This window comes from Tachypleus tridentatus, chromosome 9 (genome assembly GCF_004210375.1).
Source record: "Tachypleus tridentatus isolate NWPU-2018 chromosome 9, ASM421037v1, whole genome shotgun sequence".
NCBI classification, from domain to species: domain Eukaryota; kingdom Metazoa; phylum Arthropoda; class Merostomata; order Xiphosura; family Limulidae; genus Tachypleus; species Tachypleus tridentatus.
Window position 1 is genome coordinate 58422358 of NC_134833.1, and position 26157 is coordinate 58448514.

Genomic DNA, 26157 nt, shown 5'->3' on the forward strand with positions numbered 1-26157 from the left:
AAAACTGACTTTTATGACATGGCGCTAGAAAAACTAGGAAGTGTCATATTTCTTTATCCACAAGTCTATACCTATTTTTACAAACTACTAAAAAATCATCTGAGACCTCGTTTTGACGTATTTTTTATGAATGTTTGGTAAATTATAGGAATTCACAATCAGATGTTTTTTTTCTCTTCTACGGTTTCATCTGACAAACAATCTACCTAGTTTATACATGGATTAGATTCAGTTTAATCTAAGCTTGTGGCTAAAACACACATACACCAAAACGGACTATGTGAGGTTTCGGAAGGTTCTCGAACGACGATTTAGTGAACAGTTAAGGGGTTTGTTATTTGCTAACTAACATGTTACATTTTTATAAGTAAATCTGTTTTACAGGTCGTGAATTCATTGTGTTCTAAGTTTTATTGTTAGAAGTTATACGTTGAAGCATACTCGTTTAGAAAGCATTTTAAAGTCAGTGTTGGTAACGGTGTGTTTTCTAACATATATATTTAATGCAGTAGCCCGTATGTCACAGAAACCAATCAATTCTCTGTATGTTTGTGAACGTGCAACAGACTGTTAATAAAGGATTTCATTCTTTTTATGTCTTTTGGAGCTTATCGCTTTTATTGTTCCTGTTTTTACTTTGTTTGAAAACAAAATGATATTTTGGCTAAATTTGTAATATGCTGCGCCAGGCACGCATCACAACGCACGCCGGTCTCGTTACTTTGTCTTTCACCGGTTATTACGCATGTTTAGGATATCTGTTTTTTGACGCCGTGTGATCGAAAGTACAAGATACTCACTTGTACAGATATTGAACGCATTGTATCATTTGCTTTCTTTGCACTATAAACCTTCTGACTTACCTCTAAACCACTGAGGAGAGAATGGTATAGATGGATGATAACAATTAGTAAAACTAATCAAGCTCGAAACTTAATTTATGGGTGAGTGATTTAACATTTTCAATACGATTATACCCTGTTAAGTAATAACAGTTTGTTTCGATAGTATATATATATATATATAAATTTAGTTTAAAGTATAAAATTCCACGAGGCTAGTGATAGAAGCAACGTCTGGATTACTGAACTCGTGTACTACTTATTTCAATAGTTAAAGTTGTTTGTGTTTGTTTTCTAAATTTCGCGCAAAGCTGCACGAGGACTATCTGCGCTAGTTAAAATTGATGCTCGATTTACAATTCGAATCTGAGTCTTAAAAACAATAAATAACAGTTTTCATAAGAGAGGATTGATTTGTTTTGAATTTCGCACAAAGCTACACGAGGGCTATCTGCGCTAGCCGTCTCTAATTTAACAGTGTAACACTAGAGGGAAGGCAGCTAATCATCACCACCCACCCGCCAACTCTTGAGCTACTCTTTTACCAACGAATAGTTGGATTGACCGTCACATTATAACGCCCCCACGGCTGAAAGGGAGAGCATGTTTGGGGGGGACGGGTATTCAAACCCATAGCCATTAGAGTGCCTTAACCACCTGGCCATGCCGAGCCCATAAGAGAGGAATATAAATGTATAATAGAAAGTTACTGTAGTATAATAGAACAGTGAATAGAATAATATTTACAAATAGGTATTAAAATTTAACTTCAATTTAGAAGTACCATGAAACTTTTGATAATTTTCGTAAAATGAGCTTGAATTCCTGGTAACATTCAACGAATAAAAATTATTTTTTTTCTCAAAAAACTTAACAGAACATTCTACGTATTACACCCTTAAAGGTTTTAGAACGAGTCAGGTGACAAATCATACTTTATTTATATAATTTTTGTTTTCTTTTTCGGAAGCTTTTCTGTTGTTACATACAGAAACTCTGTGGTAACTGTTAGGGTTACTGTTAATATGCGATACGTCAAAATATCTTTGGAAGATCTTGTAGCAGCTGGTACTGTACTCGCACGTTTTTTGGTGACGTACTCGAATGTTTCTTAAAAAAAAAATCCATGAGCGTGAAACTGAAAATCTACTTAGTACGCGAGATTATAAATCAGTGAGTTGTAAGTGGAGTATTTATTATTGGCGCGTGGAGAAATTATCTGTGTTCATTATCATTCAATTTAGATGTAAAATAATTGAATTGTTTTCTCTACAGTAGCGAACTTGTGAGAACCAGATAACGCCTGTGCGAAGTCTGCCTTCCCTAGAGACGAGCGCTTTAGGTTTTTCCATAAAGTTATGTGCGATAAATGAACAGAGATATCTGCACTGCGAGTTATCAGTTTCACTTCAGTGACTTTGTTAAAGGTTAAAACAGCCAGAAATGTTTATACATGTAAAGTTTCTATCAGATAATAACTCCTCATGCTAGTGTAGCCTCCACCATTTACTGCAGGGAAAATCTTATAAAGGGGAAAGTCAACAACCTTAGCTAAACATAAACGTGTATTTTACTATTTGACAGAAGAGAAATGTTGGATTTAGAAGCAAAAATATGAACCAAAACTTATTCAACACGGAATTAAAAAACAAACAAACAAGGTCTCAACACAACAAACACGTTAGAAGCAGAAAGATTTATATGCATTATAGAGTTTTTTAATTATTTCATAATACATCAAAAACAGCCAAAGTTCTGTAAAATTAACGCTTATTCGCTTATCTTAGGAAAACAAAACTACATTATACTGAATTTAAAGAAACAAAACTTTAGTTTCCTTTAGCATCTGCAATACCACATCATAATATAAAGACCGTGAATTACTTTTTTGTGTTGGCAAGTAAGAAAATGTTTGGCGGAAACGAAACGTGTTGCTTAAACTGACCATCGAATGTGAAAATTCGATACACAAATTGGATACATTATTACCAAAACATAAACATGTAATTTTTTTTCGTTGCTGGTAAATTTATGTCAAACGAAATACTGTTAAACGAGACCTTGTTTTAATTTACTTAAAGCAGGTATAGCAGCAGGTGATTCATAGGTAAATGTTGGGGCTTCTAATGCTAAAAATCGGGTTTCGATACTTGTGGCAGGCAGAGCCCAGGTAGTCCATTGTAGTTTTGTCATTAATACGAAAGAAAACACAAGTACTAGAAAGAAATATATATATGTATGTTTGCACTCGTTTTTATCTTCGTTGTGTTTGTATTAGCATTTTCAATGCTCGTAAATCGGCTGATTTGTACAAAACGCTTAGTGACATGGCTCATTCATAATTATCCATTACTGGGCTTACTGCTAAAAATACTGTAAACATTGTGTGCATCCAATTGACGATTGGAACTAACGGTGCTGATACAAGTTATTTTTGTGTTATTGTTGCGTATTCTCATGTATAAACTGTTTGTATCTATATGTGAACGTATACATTGACAATAATTTACCTATGCATGCGTAATGTATACATAAAAAGTCTTGTAGAGTTGTATGTTCTGAATATTACTTCTTATTACATTATTTTCAACCAATAATTATCACTGCCTTATTTCATTTTTCTTAATTGCTTAACTTATCTCCAATACCCTCATTAAAGCTACTATAATATCAGCAATACAATATTTTCTTAGTTTCACCGTTTCTTATGTACCTCGCAGAACAGGAAAGTGACAAGAATCTCACATTGTTAAGTTTGGTTTTTGTTTTGATTTTCGTGCAAAGCTACACGAGGGCTATCTGTGCTTGCCGTCCCTAGTTTAGCAGTGCAAAACTAGAGGGATGGTAGCTAGTCATTACCGCCCACCGCCAACACTTGGGCTACTTTTTTACCAACGAATAGTGGGATTGACTGTAACATTATAACGCCCCTATGGCTGAAAGGGCGAGCATGTTTGGTGTGACGGGGATTTGAACCCGCGACCTTCGGATTACGAGTCGAGTACCTTAACCATCTGGCCATGCCAGGCCCAGATTGTTTAACTCCATACGTCGAGAAATCTCAGAATAACTTCCAAAAGGGTCTATTTTGCCTCACACCTAACTTAATTATATATAATAATTATTTAAGCTTACAAACACATAAGAAAACTCACTCTTTATCATAATTAATCTTACATATTCAATAAATTTCTACGCAGAAAAAAAAAGTATTTTACGATTTCACGTCTAAATACCTTTTAACACAGTTTTCAGTCCTTCACAATATCTTATGCTATAACATTCGTAATGTTGGAAATACACGAAGGTTCAATAAGTCTCGATACAAAATGATAAAAACATTATAACCCGAAAACTATCGTTTTTATTATTTAATACTATAGCATAATATTGTGTTTTGTCATTATTAATAATTACTGTTAAATATATGACGACGCATGATTCAGAGCTGTTAAAATTCTATAAAAGTACGTCAATGTTCTAGTTCAAAGCTCTTAAATCTATGTTAAAGTATGATAAAATGTCAGTTCGAAGCTGTTAAAGCTATGAAAATATATTCTGATGTGCCAGTTTAAAGCTGTTAAAGTTTAGTAAAATTAACCCAAAGTAGCAAATCAAAGCCGTTAAAGTTATGCAGAAGTATGAAGGTACCCCAATTGAAAGCTGCTAAATTTATAATCGTATTTGAAAAGAACAAGAAAAACACTTGGAATTTAACGCATTGAAATATGTGACTTTATCAAGTTGATACAAGATTTTGGCTGTCGTTAAGCATTTCGTCTTGAGCAATAAAATCAGGTTTCCATTTTTCAGAGATGCATCTTGAGTAATGAAATGATTAGTTTCGTATATTAGGGTTCTGTACGTAAAGAAACACGGAAAATTCTTGTCGAGGCCTATTGCCTAACCTTACGTGCGTGGTCCCTATTGTTAGAAGCGACTACATAGACTTTCAGTCAACCTGTGTATATCTATTCTTCTCTCATATGTGTAGTTTAAACACATTACAAGTCCATAAATTATGGCTCGTTCGATACATAATTGCGTAGTACAAATGATCCATGAAACCTTGCGTTTAGTAGTACATTATCCTAGTGCATTAAAATTTATGTTTCTATTCGATCCCAAGGGTTCAGTCTGTTATATTAAGGTAAAATAGGATTTGAAACTTCGCCACATCATTACAGTTTATATCGTCTAGTCAGGCTCTGTCTGAGAACTGCGCATCTTGACAATAGTCCTCAGCGTAGTTTATGTTGGAAAAGCCTCTGTCGTTAGGCTATCATATTCAAAGGAAATGAATACTTTTTGACCACGCTTCATAATCCATCGAGTTTATGAAGGTAACTGTTTTTCAGCGCTTGATTTGATAGTCCAATGTCACAGAAATCAGCAGACCTTGAACGCTATGTTTTTGTATGAAATAGCCATTTCATTTTCCAGCTGCTTGAAGTACGCAAAGATTGAACGCATGACAGAATGGAATTTTCTTGGTGAATATATACTCTGTTGGTCACAGAATATTGGACCTTTTATTGAGCAACTTTCACATTGACCCTTATACCAATTCTTTCGACTCCCTCATCTTGCTCATGGTATAGTGTCCAGCAAATCATATTGACAAATTATATCACACAACTGATCATGATCAGTGGAAAACAGCAGTAAACTTGTTTTATTTATTAAGACACACAAATGTTTCGTCGAGTGTCACTTGTACTGGTTTGCCGCTGATATTTGTATTAGCTCATTCTCACCTGCTTCAGTATTTCACACTAAACTTAGCGCTTGTTACAAGTCTCTTTCCGTATCATGCTGTGTTTCCAAGTTGATCCATATATATTTTTTTTTTCAAATGTCATTACGTACAAGGGTTTGTTTGGAGTTAAGTACAAAGTCACACAATGGGCTATCTGTTCTTTACCCACCACAGGTATTGAAACCCAGTTTTTAGCTTTGGAAGTCCGCAGACTTAACGCTGAGCCACTGGACCTAAGCAAGTGATTAAGAAAATGTATCTGAATGCTCATGTGTGTGTGTGAGCTAATGCTCTGCATAATATGGGTTTCGATACTTGTGGTAAAAAAATCGGATTCCGTAGCTGAAATGGCAGATCCTATCCATTATTTGAATTAGTTTACACTGCATTTAACGTGCAATTTGACATATTTAAAGTCATATACCCCTTATTTAAAGTCTTATACCCTATATTTAAAGCCGTATACCCTATATTTAAAGTTTTATAACCTATGTTTAAAGTCGCATACTCCTTAATGACGGTATTCAAATAATGCTTTGAATTTCACAATAAGACAAAATTTTCGTGATGACGAGAAACCCACTTGAAGTAAAGTTGTATCTCAAGACAGCTGATATGGGTATTAAAACTTTTATTAAGTGAAGTAGAGAACAATGTTTCGACCTTTTTAGGTCATCTTTAGGTCAATAAAGAGAGTTTGCAACTGACCGTTGCTGGGCACATGCCTTTTCACTATTTGGACTCTTTTAACTTTAAGACTTTATGGTTTAGATGGTCAAGAATAGATTTAAGTCTTAATGGTCAATTTTGATGTGGCTTCGCAGAAGTCTCAACTACCGAAGCCTGCAAGATACCTTTAGAACTTTATATCCAAACCCCCTACCCATTGATACACATCCCCAGTACCCAATTAGTAACTCTTATAGGATTCACTACCACCAAAAATAACTTTGTGTTAAATGACCAAAACTACCCACAAATAAATGGCTTGAGTATGGGGAATTCCTTGTTACCAGTTCTAGCTTACATTTTTATGACACAGAATGAATCTCGAGCGATCAGTTCAGCCTTACACTTACCACGCCACTGGTACAAATATGTTTATGATACAATTGCTGGGGATTCACATCTACAGAACACACACTTAGTTTTTTAGCCACGTTAACTCGATACACCCCAAAATTAAGTTCATTTGTGAACATGAAAAACTAACCAAATATCATTTCTCAACCTCAAGATCACAAGAACCGATAACAATTCAAAACAGAAATCCACAGAAAAATCACTCATATTGGATTATACATTCCCTGGGACTCAGCACATGAAACAAAACAAAACCTCAACATATTAAAAAAACAGATAAACACAGCCACAAAACTATGTTCACCTGATAAAATTAATAATGAAATCAACAAAATAAAACAACATTTCATCAACATCAACAAATTTACTAAAAAAACTGTTTAAAAATTATACACACACCCACATAAATCAACAACACAAACAACAATAAATCCCAAGATACAACAAACTAAAAACTTTACACTGCTCCATACCATACATTCCCAATATAAGCGAAAAAATAACCAACATTTGGAAAAAACTTATAACAAAACACAACATTTCAGTAAACACTAAATTTATTCCAAAATCAGGTACAAAACTGAAGTCCATATTACGTAAAAACTACACTGACAACCAACACCAACATTATTTATGAAATACATTGCAACAATTGCCACGACTTCTCTATTAGAGAAACAAACAAACAAAAATACCTTCACACATTTTTTAACACTGCAAATCAAATAAACAGAACATAACCATAGGAAACACTTAGATATTAAGTAGGGAAATAAATATAAACAAACGCAAAATCAAAGAAGCCCTACTTATACGGCAACTAAAACCAAAATTAAACCGATGTAAATGAACACATTCATACCTATACTAATTAATAACCCAACATATGCTGTAACGCCCCCTACAATCCCGTACACATTTACACTCTTTTCCTTAAGAGATGTGTTCGGCAACGGTCAGTTGCAAACTCTCTTTGTTAACCTGATAATGACCTAAGGAGGTCGAAACGTTATTCTCTACATTATTTTAATAATAACCGTACAAGAGTACAAAACAAAATTTTCATTGTTCAGTTAACTACTGGTAGTGGAAGAAGTCTGAACGAGCTAAAATATGTTAATTGTAGGATTCTATTTCACCAGTTTTCAAAAAAGCAGATACCTGAGTGATGAACACCAGATTTCTCTGATGCAAACAATATGATTTGCTTCAGATTATATCTTTTTTAGTTTTTCTTCATCCCGTTTTTCGTGTTCAAAAGTAAATGAAACCTCAGCAGTCATAAATTTGACAAGTGGCTAATGAACTGCAGTTCTCTGGTGAAACCAGGCGGCATCAAACTTCTTACAGAAACTTGACATGCTAGCCTACAGTCCTGAAAGGCCATTAATGTTTTGCATGATGTATTGAAAACCGGACGTGTTATTTCGTTTCACCTGTTTCAAAGTTTGCATAGATTGAGAAGTTACTTCATCGTATTGTCCACAGATAACTTGGGTTCTTGTAATCATGAGTATTGCGGGTACTCATACTCCTAATGATGTACTCACTAACCACTCCTCTTTGACGATCAGTTTCATCAGCTACATTTATGACATCTTGTCTCCAAGTTACTTTCTGTGTCAGGCCTTGATATATGAAAACTGTATTTAAATGCACTATAGGATGTGCATACTAGTGTAACAGCAGGAGTTTCTATGGTGTAGGACGTTCTCGAATAGGAGGCAAGCGATTAAGGTAGAGTCAGTTGTACAATAGTGCAAACTTAAGCATTTTAATATAATTTTGTTAAGGAAGATTACAAGTAATTACTACAACACAGCTAGCATTTTAATGTGTATCCATATGTTAAATCTCGTTACTTAACTCAATTTTTCACCAGTTTAATAAAGGAAAGTGCATTTCGTTTTGTAGAGCAATTCCTTACAAATTCGAGTATTTAAAGGAATCTGTCAAACTGTCCTTGAAATGTTATCGCCTAATATTTTTGTAATAAACTGCGATTATTATGATACAAGATTTAATGTTCGATTTGTAGCTTACTTTGATACATCTTATACTCAATTATCAGTTGCAAAGTGGTAAGTCTGTGGACTTACACCGCTAGAAACTGAGTTTCGATACCCGTGGGGACAGAGCACAGATAGCCCATTGTGTAGATTTGTGCTTAATTCCAATCAAAAACAATCAATTCAAATGTTATTTACAAAATGTAAATGAAGGTACAGTTAATAGCTTATTAAAGTTTTTACTACTAGGTGTACAGCAAAAGCTTAATGAGATTTTATTTTGTCATCTATCTAGAAAATTAAAGAAAAAAGAAGATGAAAAAAGTTTCGTGAAACATGATGAAATGCAGGAAGAATTCTATGATGAAGATAAACCACCGAAAGAAAAGAAATCCTGGCGACAGTATTTGGAACCTAATTGTCCCTGCTGCCCTAACCTCTCCAAGCGATACTCAATAGCTATACTTAGTTTTTTCGGATTTCTAATCAGCTTTGGTATACGATGCAACCTCGGAGTAGCCATTGTTCAGATGGTTAGCAACACGACAGATGATGTAAGTGACATTTACATATTATCGATAATAACGTACTTCTCTGTGGATGTGAGGTCTCATGGTTCTCGCCCTGTTACCATCAAGAAAACAATGACACATTCTGCACTTTGAGGCCATGAGTGCGTTTATAGGCTTGACTGTTAAGTCTCACTATTCGAATTGAGTGGTTGGTGGTGTTAACTATCTGCCTTCTCTCTAGTCTATCACTCGGAAATAAGGACAGATAACGCAGATAGTCCTCTTGTAGCTTTCTGCAAAATTCAATACAAACCAAAGAAACAAATCGTTTATAATCAACTGATACATCAATATCACCAATGTTACGTTAATTGTTTTATTCTTGTGAACTGTGAATGTTCTGACATAAAACATGACAAATATTTTCGAACTGAATAGTGTTACTGAAAGTGCCATGCAGTGACTTGCAATCTGAGGGCCGCGGGGAAACTCTCCGTTTCATTAAACATACTCGATCTTTCAGCCGTGAGAGCGTCATAATGTAACGGTCAATCCGACTATTCGTTGATAAAAGAATAGCCCAAAAGTTAGCGGTGGTAGCGATGATTAGATGCCTTCTTTCTAGTTTTTCACTGCTAAATTAGGGACAGATAGTGCAGATAGCTCTCGCGTAGCTTTGCACGAAATTCAAATCAAACAAACAAACCCAGTGACTGAGCGAAAGACCTGAATGCTTTTAGCAATAAAATTCGAGTTTCGATACTTGCATTGGGAAGAGTACGGATACCTTATTATAGAACCTTGCACTTAACAATAAACAAACAAACTACGCTGAAACTAGGAAATACTTCTTACATTCTCCATCCGTGTAATTTCAGTGTAACGAGCTTTTGAATACATACATACAAACTGCATATTTTGATCAACTTTTCATAGAATCGTCACTATAAGTGAGCGCCACCTTTCGAAATCACGTTTAGTACGAAGACCAAAAGCATGTAATTTCCATGAGAGCTTTAAGTATGGCTTCATAAGTATTGCTACTGAATGAGATTCTCGTGATACCCGTTTGTACGTCCGTCTTTCTCATGAAAATAGTTATCGATTTCTAGGCGTGGGTGGAAATGTGGGAACATTTTGACTAGTGAGACTTCCCTAACTCAAATCTTTTCTTTATTATCTGTTAATGATATGATAAGATATTATCGTTTACCAAGAAATGTCCTTTTTTGGGTCGAAGAGTTCTCTTTCATAATTATAAACTTGCATTTGTGAATGAGAGCGTTACTTGACTTAGAACGTGATTTCAGTTTTTAATTTTCTAATTGCTCTGGCATTCAAGAATAGGAAGATCTGCTTTCGTCATATTGTTGTTTTCTTTGAACTTTGGACAACAATATACCACTATGTAACGCGGTTAACAGACCCTGAATAGCAGTAAGTTATACAGCAAGACTCGAATTATTACACGCTGGCTGATTGATGACATTATTTACCTCCTAGTGGCACAGCGGTGTGTCTGTGGATTCTCAGTGCTAGAAACCGAGTTTCGATACCGTGGTGGGCAGAGCACAGATGACCCATTTTGTAGCTTTATGGTTAATTCCAAACACACCAAATCGGATTAGAACATGAAGTTTAGGTTTCACGCTAGAACTAACAACAGACTGGACACAAAGATAATTGGTAAAATGTTCTACATCTTACGTCAAGAGCTAAGACGAGACTGACCTTAGAGATAAGAACAAAAGTCACCCATTCGTTCAAACGTTAGGACAAGTTTTTTAAAATATCACATTCACAGATAACCCATATTGTCACACCGATAACACTAGAGTAAGATACAAAACGGATAAGGCGCAGTAACTTAACTACAGAGCCAATGGAACTCAAACGGTTCAATCCCGAGTGGGCTTGCTTATCTATTATAGCGGTCGAATGTGGGATGGACATAAAAGAATTATTGCGGATAGTATGAATACCCAGGAGATATTAAAGTGACACTCTATTTAATTACAAGAAAGCTCTTAACAAATCAGTTGAATTGTAATACATAGATTTATGTATAAGTAAAAATAATTTCTTTGAGAGAGTGTTCATGAAGAAACATCAACTGCAGAAGATGATGCTTCGAAACGTGATTCTCCACATTTGTGTTTCTACAAAAGGCAGTTGCCGTCCATTCAACTAAGTTTCGTCAAGTAAAATATTAACTACTGGGAGGTGAAATTGTGTAGATAAAAATCTACTACTAAACTTTAAACTAGTTATAAAGATTAAATATAACTGAGTAAACCTGCGTCGCAGTGGCCTCTATAAAGTGTGTTATGACTATATAACGATACTATTAAAAACAAAATAAAGAAAACGCACTTCAATAGAAATCTCGATTAATCAGAAGGGAAAATATCGAATTCGTGGTTGCTGAAAGCAGAAAGAAACAATTAAAACTTTCTAAAACAACGTGTGTGTTACATATAAAGGAAGCTGTTCGTAGGTGATGATGTTAGTTCGATGAGACGCCTGATAATAACATTCACCAAAATCAAAATTCTTAAACATAAACACACGTTCCTAATTTTGATTAAGTTAATTAGTTAGATGTTGCAAATTGTTGTTGGCAAGCTAGAGATTAGTTTTATAAAATGTATTTGATATAAGCGTTCCATCTCTGCTGATAGGGCTCACGTTTAGTTGATGAGACGTTTTAGACTTTCATCTACCTGCTAATGGTTGTCTAATAAAAGTGATTTAAATGTCAAGTCACTTTGATGGTAGTGTAGTTAAATTGATAAGGAACTAAATATATGATTCCAAGTATTCAGGAATAGGTTAGTGTATAAAAACCTTTTCATATAAGCACACTGTGAAAATGGATTGAAATAATTTGACAAAACGCAACTGAATGGCGAAAAATAGACCAGTCCACTAAAACTCGCCTCTGGTGTTAATAAAATTAACCATATCCAGTTTTAACTATTAGTAATAATATGAGTACAATAAAACGTATTTTGAGTTTAAAACATCTCTCTGGTGATGAATATAATAAACTAATTAACAACTCTAAGCTTACTCGAGCTGGTAAAATATAGGTTGTTGTAATGTAGTTTGTTTGAGGTATAAAAACATGTTGAAATATTATGTTGAAATGTACTATCATCGGACCAAAAACCGCAACAAACCTTTCATTATAGAACATGGCTTTCCACACCAATTTACTGTTAAAACCAGTGCATATTTACTGTTAAGCTCAATATTTAGAAACAGATTTTTAGGGATCAATAGCTAATTTCTGTGAGACGAATTTTATTGCTTTACATCTGAGTAAAACCCGATTTAATGGAAAACAGGTATAAAAAAAAAAGTATTATATGAGAGAGACGACTGAAGTTTAAATATGATCATGTAACATGGTTAATAAAAGATTTATTTTACAAATAGGAAGTTAAATCTTACTTAAATTTATCTCCATAGCCTTAGACAAATATACAGTTTAATTTTAGAAAAGCAAATAATGTTATGAGCATTAAAAACTGTGTTCATAAAGTACAGGGAATGTTCTGGATAAATTAGTTGCTAACGGTATCTAGGACGTATAAAAAACGGTTTATTGTATGTATTATTAATTAATTACTTTGTGAGTTAATGTTTCACGATTGTTTAGTTTTTTATTATAATAAAAGAAAGTTAAGAACGAACAATTGTTGGAAGTGTTTGGTTTGAATTTCGCGCAAAGCTACGCGAGGACTATCTGCGTTAGTCGTCCCTAATTTAGCAGTATAAGACGAGAGGGAAGGGAGCTAGTCATCACCACCCATCGCCAACCTTTCGTCTACTCTTTTACGAACGAATGATTGGATTGATCATCACGTTATAACGCCCCACGGCTGAAAGGGCGAGCGTATTTAGTGTGACGGTACCCTTGAACCCGCTACCCTCGGATTACGAGTCGAGTGCCTTAATCATCTGGCCATGTTGGAAGTGTGTTCATAATTCATTAATGATGAGGTTGTCTGACGTCGCGCGAAATTTATTGATGTCGAAGATACAGATTAATTAGTTGTTAACTGTAGGATTCGCGTAATTTTTACAAAGAAAATTTTGAGACTGCTAGACAGATTTTAAAAATTTTAGCTTTCTTTGTAGAAAGTTCTGTCTATTTGTCATCTACCTTTAATTAGTCAATATACACTTAGACCAAATCTGTCCAGTCGTTTCAGGTAACATATTTTTAAACTAGCAGGAGAGGTTCAGAACCTTTTCCAAGACACTGATAACAAAGAGTGACAAACAGGGACTGTTTGTTAAAGAGAAATGTCTTACAGAATTACCGTCAATGAAAGACTAGATATATATGTGAGGTATGGAGTTACAGTACTTTAGATTTATAGAAGTGGTTGCATGCATAGAATGAGAAAATACTTGTCCAATTGTCATATCAGATATGGTAATGTGCTGCCTAGCAACCAAACACTCAGAGAGAACTAATAATGAATGAAATTAACATTTACATTATTTAAATAGTGGTCACTAACATCAAGAACTTAGTTTGTTAAGAATACACTCTTCGTTAATCATCAAAAGTCACTGTTATTATATCTGTTTTAATGGTTGTCTAATCTGTTTTCTTCGTTGTCATTCTGTATTCTCTGTTGTCTAATATTTCTATCTGTTATCGTTTCTGTTTTCTATGTTATCACATGTGTTTCCTCATTCGTCGTGTTTGTTTTTTTTGTGTTGTTTTATCCATTTTTGTCTGTTGTCTTATCTATTTCCTCTTATTCCTTTTCTCTGTGATCGTATCTTCTTTCTATGTTGTCGTATCGGTGTTTTTAAACGATTAACGCCTTATTCGTTTACATGTAAAATGAGTTTTTTGTACTATGACGAACACAATAGTCTAAAACTGGTTAAAAGAAATCTGGACTAAGGTTTAGGGCTAGGTGACATTAACAGAAGTTGTATCAACTGGTGCTGACCCTTCACGTGGAATTCGGCTGTCTTTACCAACGTTAATTGTGATCTTCCGGTTTAATACCATTCTATTGGCTTTCTTAGAGAACTCTTCACTGGGAGTTTGGTAAATGGAGACTTTGCATTGTTTCGTGAGAAGTTAATAAATGGGTAGATCTGTGTGCAAAACACTCAAAATATACAAAAAATCCAGCCTATATTTACGTTGGAGACACACTGGTTTCACATTATTATGCTAAACTTTATCCAGTGTTTATTTTATTTTATACTATAATCATTTTAGTTCAAAGTTTCTTACCGAAAAGTTGAAAAATAATCAGGGATGTTCAAAAAACATGATTCATCTTCTTCTCGCCCGATAAGCTAATTTGTCAATAGAATAGAATTAGAAGCCTTGGCTGATTGGTAAATAATAGTAATTTTATTGACTTAGAAGAATAGTTGAAAAGGAGAAGTTTAGATTAGTTTGGTGGAGGATAAGAGTTTATGGTTCCTAAGGCCGGAGCTGTAACGAAGAAGTCAGGTGGACTTACAAGTTAAAGATGGAGTGGTCTTATGGACCTACAGATGGGACCGGAGTTGAAGAAGTCAGGTGGATTTATTTAATTGCAAAATTAAGTAAAAAAGCTTGTGATTATTAATAAACTGGTTGTAACCATTTCTTCACGCCGAGTTCGTCAGTTTCTTAATTTAACGTATTTTTCTTTTTTCTATTATTTGAAGATTATAAAAAATTGTAGATAAATATCTATAATAGAGTTACCAAATAAAACCTTGGAACTCCTAATTCTTTGTTGTGTGTTCATCCATATGTGTGAGCTTACCTTACTGGCTTAGTCTAGAAAGATGCAGTATAATGCTTATATTCACACGCAAACGCAATTACATACAGGTACTATATATGGGGAGAAAGACACAACGCTTAAGATATTTTTTAAGATAAACTAATTACAAAAACAACCACATGAGGGGAAGTTTTCATTCGTTCTGAATGCATTAACAGTAGGAAATTAAATTAAAGGAGATAATGTAGTTGTTTATTTATTTAAACTGTATTTCTCTATATACGTAAATATATATGTATATATACATTAAACCTATTAAGTGGAAATTTATATATTAACCTTCATACGTATAGGAACAAACTCAAAGTTATATGTTACATTTTAGTAGTGAGAAGAATTTGGTTCTTATAATCGTCTGTTATACGGTATTAATGGTATAAATGGCTGTTCTGGTTGTCAACTGCTTAAAAGTTTGGCAGCCATTGTCAGAGTCCTGTTTTGTTTTATTACCCTGTAGTTAACAGTAGCCGAATTCGGTATGTAGCTGCTCCCCTTGTTATGACAATGTTAATGTTTTATTTATAGCCCTGTCTTTCTTAATAGTGGTTTTAGGGTATTGATTTATGCGAGAAACGTTTCATTCTCTCGTGACCTGTTTTTAGCCATGAAGTTGAATACATTTTTAACACATTACTTTAGCAGACTAGCAGCGACTCGGTTATTTCTCTCATTTTAGGAAGTAATGCACACAGATCGTGCCGAATCTATTAACAGCACATGACGATAAAAGTCTAACACATTAATGTTGTTTTTGTGACGTTCTGTCGCGAATAATCTTACGTTAAACTATACACCGGAAAAATTTTTTTTTATGTCTTAATGTTAGTTATTTGACGTGGTATAACTGTATTTAACATTGGGGAAAACAAAATTTTAGTCCATGTAGAAAAATGTGTAAAATATTGAACAGTGGTAGTTTTTATTTAGCACATTATAATAAAACAGTTAATCGTGTCGATAGCAAAAAAAAAATTCTTTTTGTAGTTTTGACAATTCTAGTTTTACTTTTGGTATCTCAGAAATCGTGAGAACCTAGTATATTGATACGTACTCGCACAAAACTCTAGTCTGGTTTATTTTGTGGCTCACACGTCTGGTGCTTTTATGTATGCTAATTTCTTCGTAAATTATCAGTATACAATTATTTTGTTTCAAACACAAGATATTTTCAAGCGTAGAAGAGCTGGTTTTAGTTTAAAATTGACTGACATAAAGTGTTTAAAAATATCTCTCGCTTCGTGCGTAGTAATATCTTCTATACGAGCTACTTCCTTGACGCTTAATAAATAGCTAGATAAAAATATTATGTCCTTAAAAGAAAAAAGCTCTTGAAATAACATTCCAACTGCTAACCTTTCTACTTGCGAAGTTCCCCTTAAAAAGGTTTTCCCTGTAGAATTCATCACTGCAATGAAAAAAAAATACTCTACGCACGTGTTGTCGTGCAGCATGCATTTGCAAGCTAAAAAAAAAGAAGAAAAAAGGTAGATTTCTACAGAAAGCAACTTCCTGTTCCATGTGAGGTATTACATGCTAATGTATCGCCTTTTGTTCTGTATTTTCTATATTGAGCAGTTTACACCTTGAATAGTAACATATTGGCTGGTATTCACAATTTTGCACTAACTTTTGAAACTAACAAATGGCCAGGCGTTGCCAAGTGGTTATTATTCCGAAATGTAAATCCGAAGATTTATGGTTCACATTCCAATATTGAAAAGACTGCACTTCGTACTTTGGAGCTGTAGGTGCGTTATAAGAGAAACAGCCAACTATAATTATACGACTAAGATAACTCAAGAAATGGCGGCAGGGACTGCTGACTAGTTAGTTGCGTTCCCTTTAGCTATCAGCTCAAAATTGCAGACTTTTAACGCAGTTTAGCTTTGAGTAGCTTTGCACTTCCGATAAACTAAAAAAACAATTACTTTTGGTGTCCTTGGCTACTTGGATTTTAAACACTAATACATTAATTGGTGCTTACATTTTGAATACTAACACGTTGATTGATGCTTATATTTTATTAGAGCATTGATTGGCAGTTACATTTTAAATACTAAACCGTTGATTGGTGCTTGCACTTTAAATACTAATAGTTAATTGGTGTTTACAATTTAAATACTAATTCACTAATTAGTGTTTACATTTTAAATGCTAACTGATTGCTGCTTGCGTTTTAAATACTAACGCAATAAATGGTTGTTACATTTTAAATACATTGCTTGGTGCTTGCATTTTAAATACTAAAGCATCGATGTTTACATTTTAAATACCAGCACAGTGATTGGTGCTTATATTTTTAATTCTAACATATTTCATTGGCTATTAAATTTCAAATGCTAATATACCAAATTCTTCTCAGTGCTCAGTTACGGAATCATGATAGGTTATTAAGAGTTTCATTTTTAATAAAATCTCGATGTTCAGTATATATCTGATTGTTTTTGTTTGCTTCTGCAGTAAGAAAGAGTAGTTAATTTTTCAACTGGGCGTAAGTTAGCAGCTGGTAGATCGTCAAGACGTTACTAGTTCTAATGAATCTTACTATACACGTAATTCCACAGGGTCCTTTAAAGCGTCCTTGCTTAAGAGTAAAGAAAACAAGTTTAAGAGCAACAAATATTTTCTTTTCTCGGTTTTGGGGCTCATATGACATGCTGTGTTGTAGCCTATAGAGTGAAAAGTTTTTCTCGTGGTTCATGGCATGTGTGTGTGTTTTCTTACAGTAAAGCCACATGGGGCTATCTGCTGAGTCCACCGAGGGAATCAACCCCTGATTTTAGCGTTGTAAATCTGTAGACCTACCGCTGTACCAGCAGAAGACACACGTTTTTTACCGACACTCACGAAAATACAAATTAAACCTTTAAGCGTCTCTTACATGACATCATTTTATTGTCTACTGATTGATTGACCGACAACACACTACTGTGTAGTTGTGCAAGTACTAAAAACAAGTGAGCCCTCCAGTCGGTATTCGGCCCACTTTTGGGAAACCAGCAAACTAACCAAAACATTGTTATTGGATTTTTTTTCTTTTGCTGGCTTTTATATGCTACATTGATCAGCTTCGTGACATGTGTGTCAATATTCAGACTATACAATAATGATGTGTTAAAATATACAGAAAATAACTTTTCTTAATTATGGCTTATTAACTCTGATAAGGGTTATCATGAAATTGAAAGTTTTATTAAAATATCATTAAAGCGTGTCTAAAGAAATACAAATATTTACTTTGTCTATATATATGTTTATCTATATAAATCCAATTATTATAGATGTAGATGCTTGAAGTTAAACGCTTTCAGGAACAGAGTTACCAGATGTCCCAGTTTTTAGCCAAATTTTTTTATGTGCTGTTTGTTTGTTTTGATTTTCGAGTAAAGCTACACGAGGGTAATCTGCGCTAGCCATCCTTAATTTTTCAGTGTAATACTAGAGGGAAGATAGCTAGTCATTACTATCCACCGCTAACTTTTGGGCTGTTCTTTATAGCAACGAATAGTGCAATTGACTATCACATTATAACGCCCCCACAACTGAAAAGACGAACATGCGTGGTGTGAGAAGGATTAGAACCTGTGACTCTCATATTACGAGTCGAGCGCCCTAACCACCTGGCCATGACGTGCCTTTTCTGCCTTGAGAGGAAACATTAAAAGCATTAAAAACGTCCCAACTTCTTTGTACTCCGGGATGAGTTTGATATCTACAGTTTATTATACACATTTTTTTAACATTTTACTTGAAAGCTTACCTCTCAAAGACAAGTCACATATTACGGTGTAACCTCCTTCTCTGCTACGTGTTCTTACTTAAATCTGTCACTGGTGAAGCTACAGAAACGGAGATCTGAATATTTAAAAAGTCGCGAAAAAAAGACGTCACGTGACTTTTTCTTTTGACAAGTTTCAGGACAACTTAGGCACGTTTCAGTTTGTTTATTACTTTTAACTAGATGGGCTTTATATGATATTCTTGTGCGTCGTCTTACAACGCGATGTAATCAACATCAGGCCATTTAACAAATGTTAAAAAATATGTTAAACTATTTAAAGCTTTTACAGTGTTACTCTGCATGGAAAATAAGTCCTTTTTTTACTCTGGAAAACAATTTATTTTATAGTTATTTGAGAGATGAATAACTGAGCAAAATCGTCAATACGAATCTACTGTTATATCAATCAGTTCGGTACTCTTGCTGTTAACAATATTTTCGGTATATTCTTAATAGAAAGATAGATTTTTTATAACATGATCTCAAATGTTGGTGATGTTTATGTTTAACAATATGTTTTTTTATATAAGAACTTAATCTACTTGAATAAGTATTTGTTTTATTATTAATAGCTTTTCCTTAAATCAGGTATCGCGCTCACGCTCTTCGCTACATTTGGTGGAAATTCCTTATTCATAACATCACGCGAGCTTGCAGCAGTAATGTCGTCACCAAAGAGTAATCTCTTTGAATATTCACTTTGACTTACTCATTCTTTCTTTCTCTATACACGATGAAACATTCTGGACGACTGTGTCTTTTGTTTACTTAACGTAAGAATTGTTCATATGTGATGTGTTGTTGATATCTACTGGTATAGTCACCCATTAATCCATGGCAACAAAGACAACCAGAGTACACTAGCGTTCCGTGAGTGATGGAAAGACGAATCAACCGAATTGCTTAAGGCGGTTCTGGGTGACAACGACGACCCAGAGACTCATCCATTACACATTAACGTCTACGAAACACGGTTTCTCCATTACCTACTCGTTTGACAAGTCCTTTTTTGAAGCTAAACCTCGTATTTTTCTAATGAAAGACAGCAGTTTTATTTGGATTTTTGGACTAGCGGTCGGTGTGAGAACTCATTAAAACATCACTAGATTATAATCGGGTGAAATTAATCATGCAGAAAAAAAACCAAAACAAAAACCACTAGTGTTCGTTTTCAAAAAATAAACGTTTAAACTAAAGAAAATAATGAAATTAAAATAAAATTTGATTGTATTAAATAAAGTTATTATGTTGTAAAAGTTCATAATTATTAATTAATATTTCCTCAAGCGAGAACTATAAATTAAAATTTATAAAAAAAATTGTTACATTTCTCTGATAAGCTCAGCTTAATTATTGCCTGTTTGTTTTAGAGCAAAGTCACGTATGGTTACATCCACTGTGGGGAATCAAACCCTTCATTTTAGCATTGTAAGTCCATAGATTTAACGCTGTCGTATTGGGAGAAAATTATTGTCAATCCAAAGTTGAGACTCAGAGATTTAAAAAATGAAATCATAGAATTATCTTAGAGTGGAATATTGGTTCTCTGTTTACATTAACAGTAAATATCTAATAAAATTGTATAAATGACATAGATGGCGTTATTTACATCATAAATTAATTAAACATCAACAGTTTTCGGCATGAACTAAATTAAGTTGGTTAACCGTGATTTTATCAATCTTATTTACGCCATTACACATCAATATGAAGTTTAAGATTTTTTATTAAATTCGAATTATTTATTTCAACACCAAATTATTTTTATTATTAATATTATTCTTTTTAAATCTTACTTTAATTAACTCTTGATGCAAATTATGAAGAACTGACGAACCAGTTAGCCAGTCGTTTTCATTCCGGAATCGGCTCGGCATGGCTATGTGGTTAAGGCACTCAACTCGCAATCCGAGAGTCGCGGGTTTGGATTCCTGTCCCACCAAACATGCTCACCCTTTCATCCGGTGGGGCGTTATAATGTAAAGGTCAATCCCACTATTCGTTGGTGAAAGTGTAGTTCAATAGTTGTCGGTGGGTGGTCATGACTAGCTGTTTTCCCTCTAATTTTACACTGCTAAATTAGGGACGGCTAGCACAGATAGCCCTCGAGTAGATTTGCGCGAAATTCTAAAACTAAATCATTCCAGAATAAGTCAGTTGACCACAGAGTCAACAATGCTTGAAGAAGGCCATTAGTAATTTTAAAAAGTATACGGGTGTGTATGTTTTTAATAGCAAAGCAAACTATATATACTATATCCAGTGCTGAAGAGGCTTTTCGGTAAATACCAGAGTTTGTCATACAGGCATGATGTTTTTATTTTACGTGTTTTTGTGTATAGCCATATAATTAGCCCTAATGGTAATAAATTATGATAATTTTCTATGGAAAGAATCAAGTATTTTTGTGTTTTTTTTACAGGGGCCTGAATTTGATTGGTCACCTGAAACGATTGGGGTTATTGACTCTTCTTTCTTCTGGGGCTACTTGATAACACAAATTCCAGGAGGATTCCTTGCTGGAAAATATCCTGCAAACAGGTAAAATTTTTTTGAATATCGAAATTCGAAACTTCTCATACATGTTCTTGTATATCCATATTGTAGTTATAGAGGGCGTTATTATTATTTTATGTAAAAATAAAACAACAAATTTGAGGGAAGACTTATGGATTTTTTTTGTTTTCGAAAACGTAACAGAAATAATCAAAGCTTGTGCCCTTTCAAACATAGAGTGGCCTTCGTTTTAAACCCGATTTGAAGACATCTAAGAAGAGACGCTTGAGAAATGAAGTCTGTAATTAAACTAATCTGGATAACATTATGTCGAAATTTATTCACATAAATATTTAAATTAAAATTAATATTATTTATTCCAAACAAACAACAAACACATGCTGCTCAACAGATTTTAAATACGGGTTATGACGATTTCTGTTTTTGAGTCAGTTCCTCTTGTTGTCATGAGGAAATGGATCGAAACGTTATTGTGTTTTAATAAAACGTTCAGTTGAACACAAAATCATGCATACAAAATTCGTAAACGTTTATTGGTTTCCTGTGTTGTTTATAGGACTTATTAAGATTAGAGACTATTTTGTTCCATTGCATTTTTTACCACGTAATCAAATATAAATACATTCAAAACATCCAAGATTATATTTTATTACGTTAGCTTTAAAACAGACAAAATTACAATTTAATACATATTTTATGAACATGGCGTTAATCGTATATCAGATATATGGAAATGTGTTTTACAAATACCATATACAGACATATATACATATATAGTATAATCCTTTACTGTGTAATCTTATTTATCGTTTCTACGAGGTACTTTGACAATAAATATTATTTTTAACGAGGTTAAAGTTAACTTTATTGAATGCTGTTTAATAAAACATATATTCTATAACCACCTGACCAATATTTGACTTTCTAAAGTAAAATTTTATCATACATACATACATACGTGTCTTAGGGTGTTTGGAACAGCAATTGCCGTATCATCGTTTCTTAACCTTCTGATTCCGGGAGCATCGACAGTTCATCCAGCACTGACAGTATTTGTAAGGATACTGCAAGGTTTAGTGGAGGTAAGTACACTGCAGAATTGAAGTTTCGTTGGTTTTTCTTTTAAAAAAGGCTGAGTTAGACTGAAATGATGAAATAGAGGAAAAAACAATTATTTAATTGGTAGTACCTTTTTTTATTATTCTAGTTATTCCGATGGTTTATGAAAAACTACGTGGTCTGTCAGGTAATTTCATTTCAAAACTGCTGAATTAATATAAATATAATATTCGTGTTTAGTTTTTCCATTTTCGCGAAGATTCATTGGTTGAAATCGTATTCATTTCGTAAGCTTTGTCCTTAATATGGAATTTTTCTTTTCGAACGTAGAACTTTTTTATTTAAATAAAATACGCACGCAACTCTTGCATTAAGAATACATCTAGGGTTAAAACCTCACATTTGGTGTTGTTTTTATTGATTTCTGTATTGGGAATGTCAGGTGAGAATGAGGCAATGTATTAGTTGTTAACTTCTTCTTTGTGTTTGTAGTTAAGCACAAAGTGGTACATTGAGATGTTTGTGTTCTGGCCATCACTGGTAACGAAACCCTGTTTCTGTCGGAATAAGTCCGTAGGCATACCATATGGCTGTGCTATTAGAGGGCTCCCCTTTGTGTCTCGAACAGTCAGCTTAAACAGAAACGCCTCACTTTTACGAACCATAGTCCTGAAATATCTTCAGTATAACATGTATCTGAAACTCATCAATTCGATTACGTTGTACGATGTAAGACACGCCTTAAGTTACTCACCCGTTACACAGACAAAATCTACGAAAGTAGAGAGTTTTGAACGTATGGGTTTCTATCTTGATATTTTGTAACTGTTATTAATTACAAAATCTACTGATTTGCTTAATTAAATAAATACGATCAGTTACTTCTGTCTACGACATACCATGCCATCGGATCAGTGAGGTGGTGGTTTCATATTGTTGTGCTGAGTTTTACGGTTTGAGATGGTGGATTCATATTTTTGTGCTGGGTTTAACGGTTTGAGATGGTGGATTCATATTGCTGTGCTGGGCTTTACGGTTTGAGACAATGGAATCATATTGTTGTGCTGGGCCTTACGGTTGCGTTTTTCAGTGTTCAGTGTACGTTGCTCAAGAAACATTTTATGTGGTTTTATTGGGATATTATGCATACATTTTGACGTTTTCGTGTGTTATTAAAGTTGGTAGTACCACAGTTTTAAATTTATTTTATTCCACTTACTGTTATAGAATGTTTATGAAAGATTTTACAGGTTATATTCCTTTTGTTCATATCAATAATTATTAAATATTGCTCATAAATCAAGAGAGAAATTTTATGATAATTTGTGTTATGTAGATTCTAGGGATAAGCATGGGTCTGTTCAAGCACCAGTTATCGCGTGAAATTTATCGATTATTATTGTTATTGTGGATGCGTGATCTCCAATGATTTAGAAATAAATTGATTAAAACTGTATTCAGCCAACAGTTGTAAATAAATTTAAGTGGAACGTGTCAATGACAGGTGTAATAACCATGAATATGAGAATGAAAATCAAGATAAAATGAAGAGAAAGGATGAAGGTGAGAAGCTATTATTTTCAAACAACAAATATATAGCTTCTCACCTATATAGAAGCTGTTTGTTTTAGAGTAATGCCTACTAGGCTATTTGCCGTGTTCACTTCGAGGAATCGAAACGGGGTCTTTAGTATTGAAAGACTGTAAACTTGCCAATGAATCCTCTGTAATTTAAGGTTCTTTGTTGCTTTCTCTTCTCATACTTTGTATACAGTGTTCTATTCAAACATCTTTGTGGCTATGTCTAAGCTTCTACCTTTGTTATCTAACCTTAGGTCTTACAACGTTATATGCCACGTGTCTTAAAGTTTGCGTGCAACCCCTTCAAAATGTTTCTTGCTGTCAGATTTTTGGTTCTGTTCGCTGCTGGTAAAAAAACTACTATTATTTGCTGTCAACTTGAGACGATAAAGTGAGATAAATCTCTAGTGATATATTTCTGTTAATATTGGTCCTTTTTGTGAACGCTGAGTAAACAGACACGAATGTATTCAATTTTGAATTACCGGAAATGTTTCATCCTAGCGTGCGTCTCAACTACACGCTCGACGAGCACCACAGTGAGTCAGCGGAAATACGTCGTTGTTACCATGGTAACGGCAGCTTCTCTAGGGTGGTATTCTACAGTAAATGTTGGAAATAATAAATTTAACTCATTATATCACTTATACATAGGAAGTAATTTCAACTTAGCCTGTAAAAATTTATTTTAAATACTAATACCAAAATAACATTTTTCTGGAAAGTTTTTGTGTTCCATAATTTGCGTGTTCTCATAATTTATAATATAAAATAATTATTATATAAATCCGAACGCTGTTTGTTATCCACGTAATAACAAAAGTTCGAGACTATAGTTAGAAATAATAATCTTAATTATTTTTGAAGAATTAGATCGAATTGTATAATATACTTAATTTTCGGACTTCTGTTTGGCTGTTTCAGTGGTTAGAAGGAAGAATATATATATATACATTTATTTCAGTTTAGGTATATTATGTTAATTATTTATTTATTGTCACTTTCATTCATTGTTTAATATATCAAATTTTATTACTTTTCGATTTTAATCTCTATTATTATAATTTCATTTTACAGCTAACCTAAATATTTTCGGCTGGCCTAACATCGTGAGATATTATCGATATTTAGGCCTAACCTAAATCACTGCTAGCGATTATAGTCCTCGTGTAGCTTTGCTCGAAATTCACAGAAAGACAGACAGATTACCTCTACTTTCAGTCGTAGTGTAAGTTACGAAATTTTAAACAAGGGAGGAAAGGAATTCGAAATATTTGTGAACATTTTATTGCGATCTGGGTTTTTATTGTTATAATTAAATTACTAACCAAACATTATTAACAATGATGACAAACCTCCATACATAAAACTATTTGAAGACTGAAAATAAAAAGTTAGGTTTTAGTGACAGACAAAAACCGAATGTTGAGTAAATAATCCTTCACGAACAATTATAAATAATAACGCTTTGTGTTTGTTTGCTTGAAATTAAGCACAAATCTACACAATGGGCTATCTGTGCTCTGATAACCACGAGTGTCGAAACCAAGTTTCTAGCGTTGTAAGTCCACAAACATTCCACTGTGCTATTGGAGGGTGGGGGAGAACATTTCGTAAAAGCTAAATAACGACAGTAAGAAGGATAAAGAAGTCGAATATACATTTGAGTCTGAACAATTACAATACAATGTTTTATTGTACACTTCTCTACTTTAGGAAATTAGTTTATAAAACTTGGAAAATGTATCATACATATCTGTCAAAACGCCGATTAGTGAATCGAACGCACTCTGTACAAGATCTGACTCACAGATTACACTTTATTGCGTAAGTTACGTGTTCCATTTATACGTACGGTCCTCTGCGCGTAATACAGTTCTAGTACAATGCCATTATACAGGCTTGTGTGTCACAGATAAATCATCTTTAGTTTAGAATTTCAAATGGAGCTGTAGAACTGAAAGTTAGAAACAAACAACATCATTTCATAATGGAAAAGTTTTGTACAGAATGCAATAATGGGCAGCTTATATCACATCTGTCATTGTCATAATGGAAACGTTTTGTACAGAGTGTAATAATGGACAGCTTATATCACACCTGTCGTAATGGAAACATTTTGTACAGAGTGCAATAATAAACAGTTTGTTTTTGTTTTATGGAATCTCGCGCAAAGCTACACGAGGGCTATCTGT

At 33.8% G+C, this 26157-nt stretch overlaps 1 protein-coding gene across 3 annotated transcripts in view; it reads left to right on the forward strand.

Moving 5' to 3' along the window:
- Positions 1–26157, forward strand: part of LOC143225293 (vesicular glutamate transporter 3-like) — a 141170-nt gene that overhangs the window by 79419 nt on the left and 35594 nt on the right. For all 3 annotated transcript variants that reach the window (XM_076454437.1, XM_076454435.1, XM_076454436.1), the window contains exons 3-5: positions 8989–9247; positions 21228–21346; positions 22290–22404. In XM_076454437.1, coding sequence (XP_076310552.1) covers positions 8989–9247; positions 21228–21346; positions 22290–22404 — 493 coding nt within the window. The remainder of the gene's footprint in view (positions 1–8988; positions 9248–21227; positions 21347–22289; positions 22405–26157) is intronic.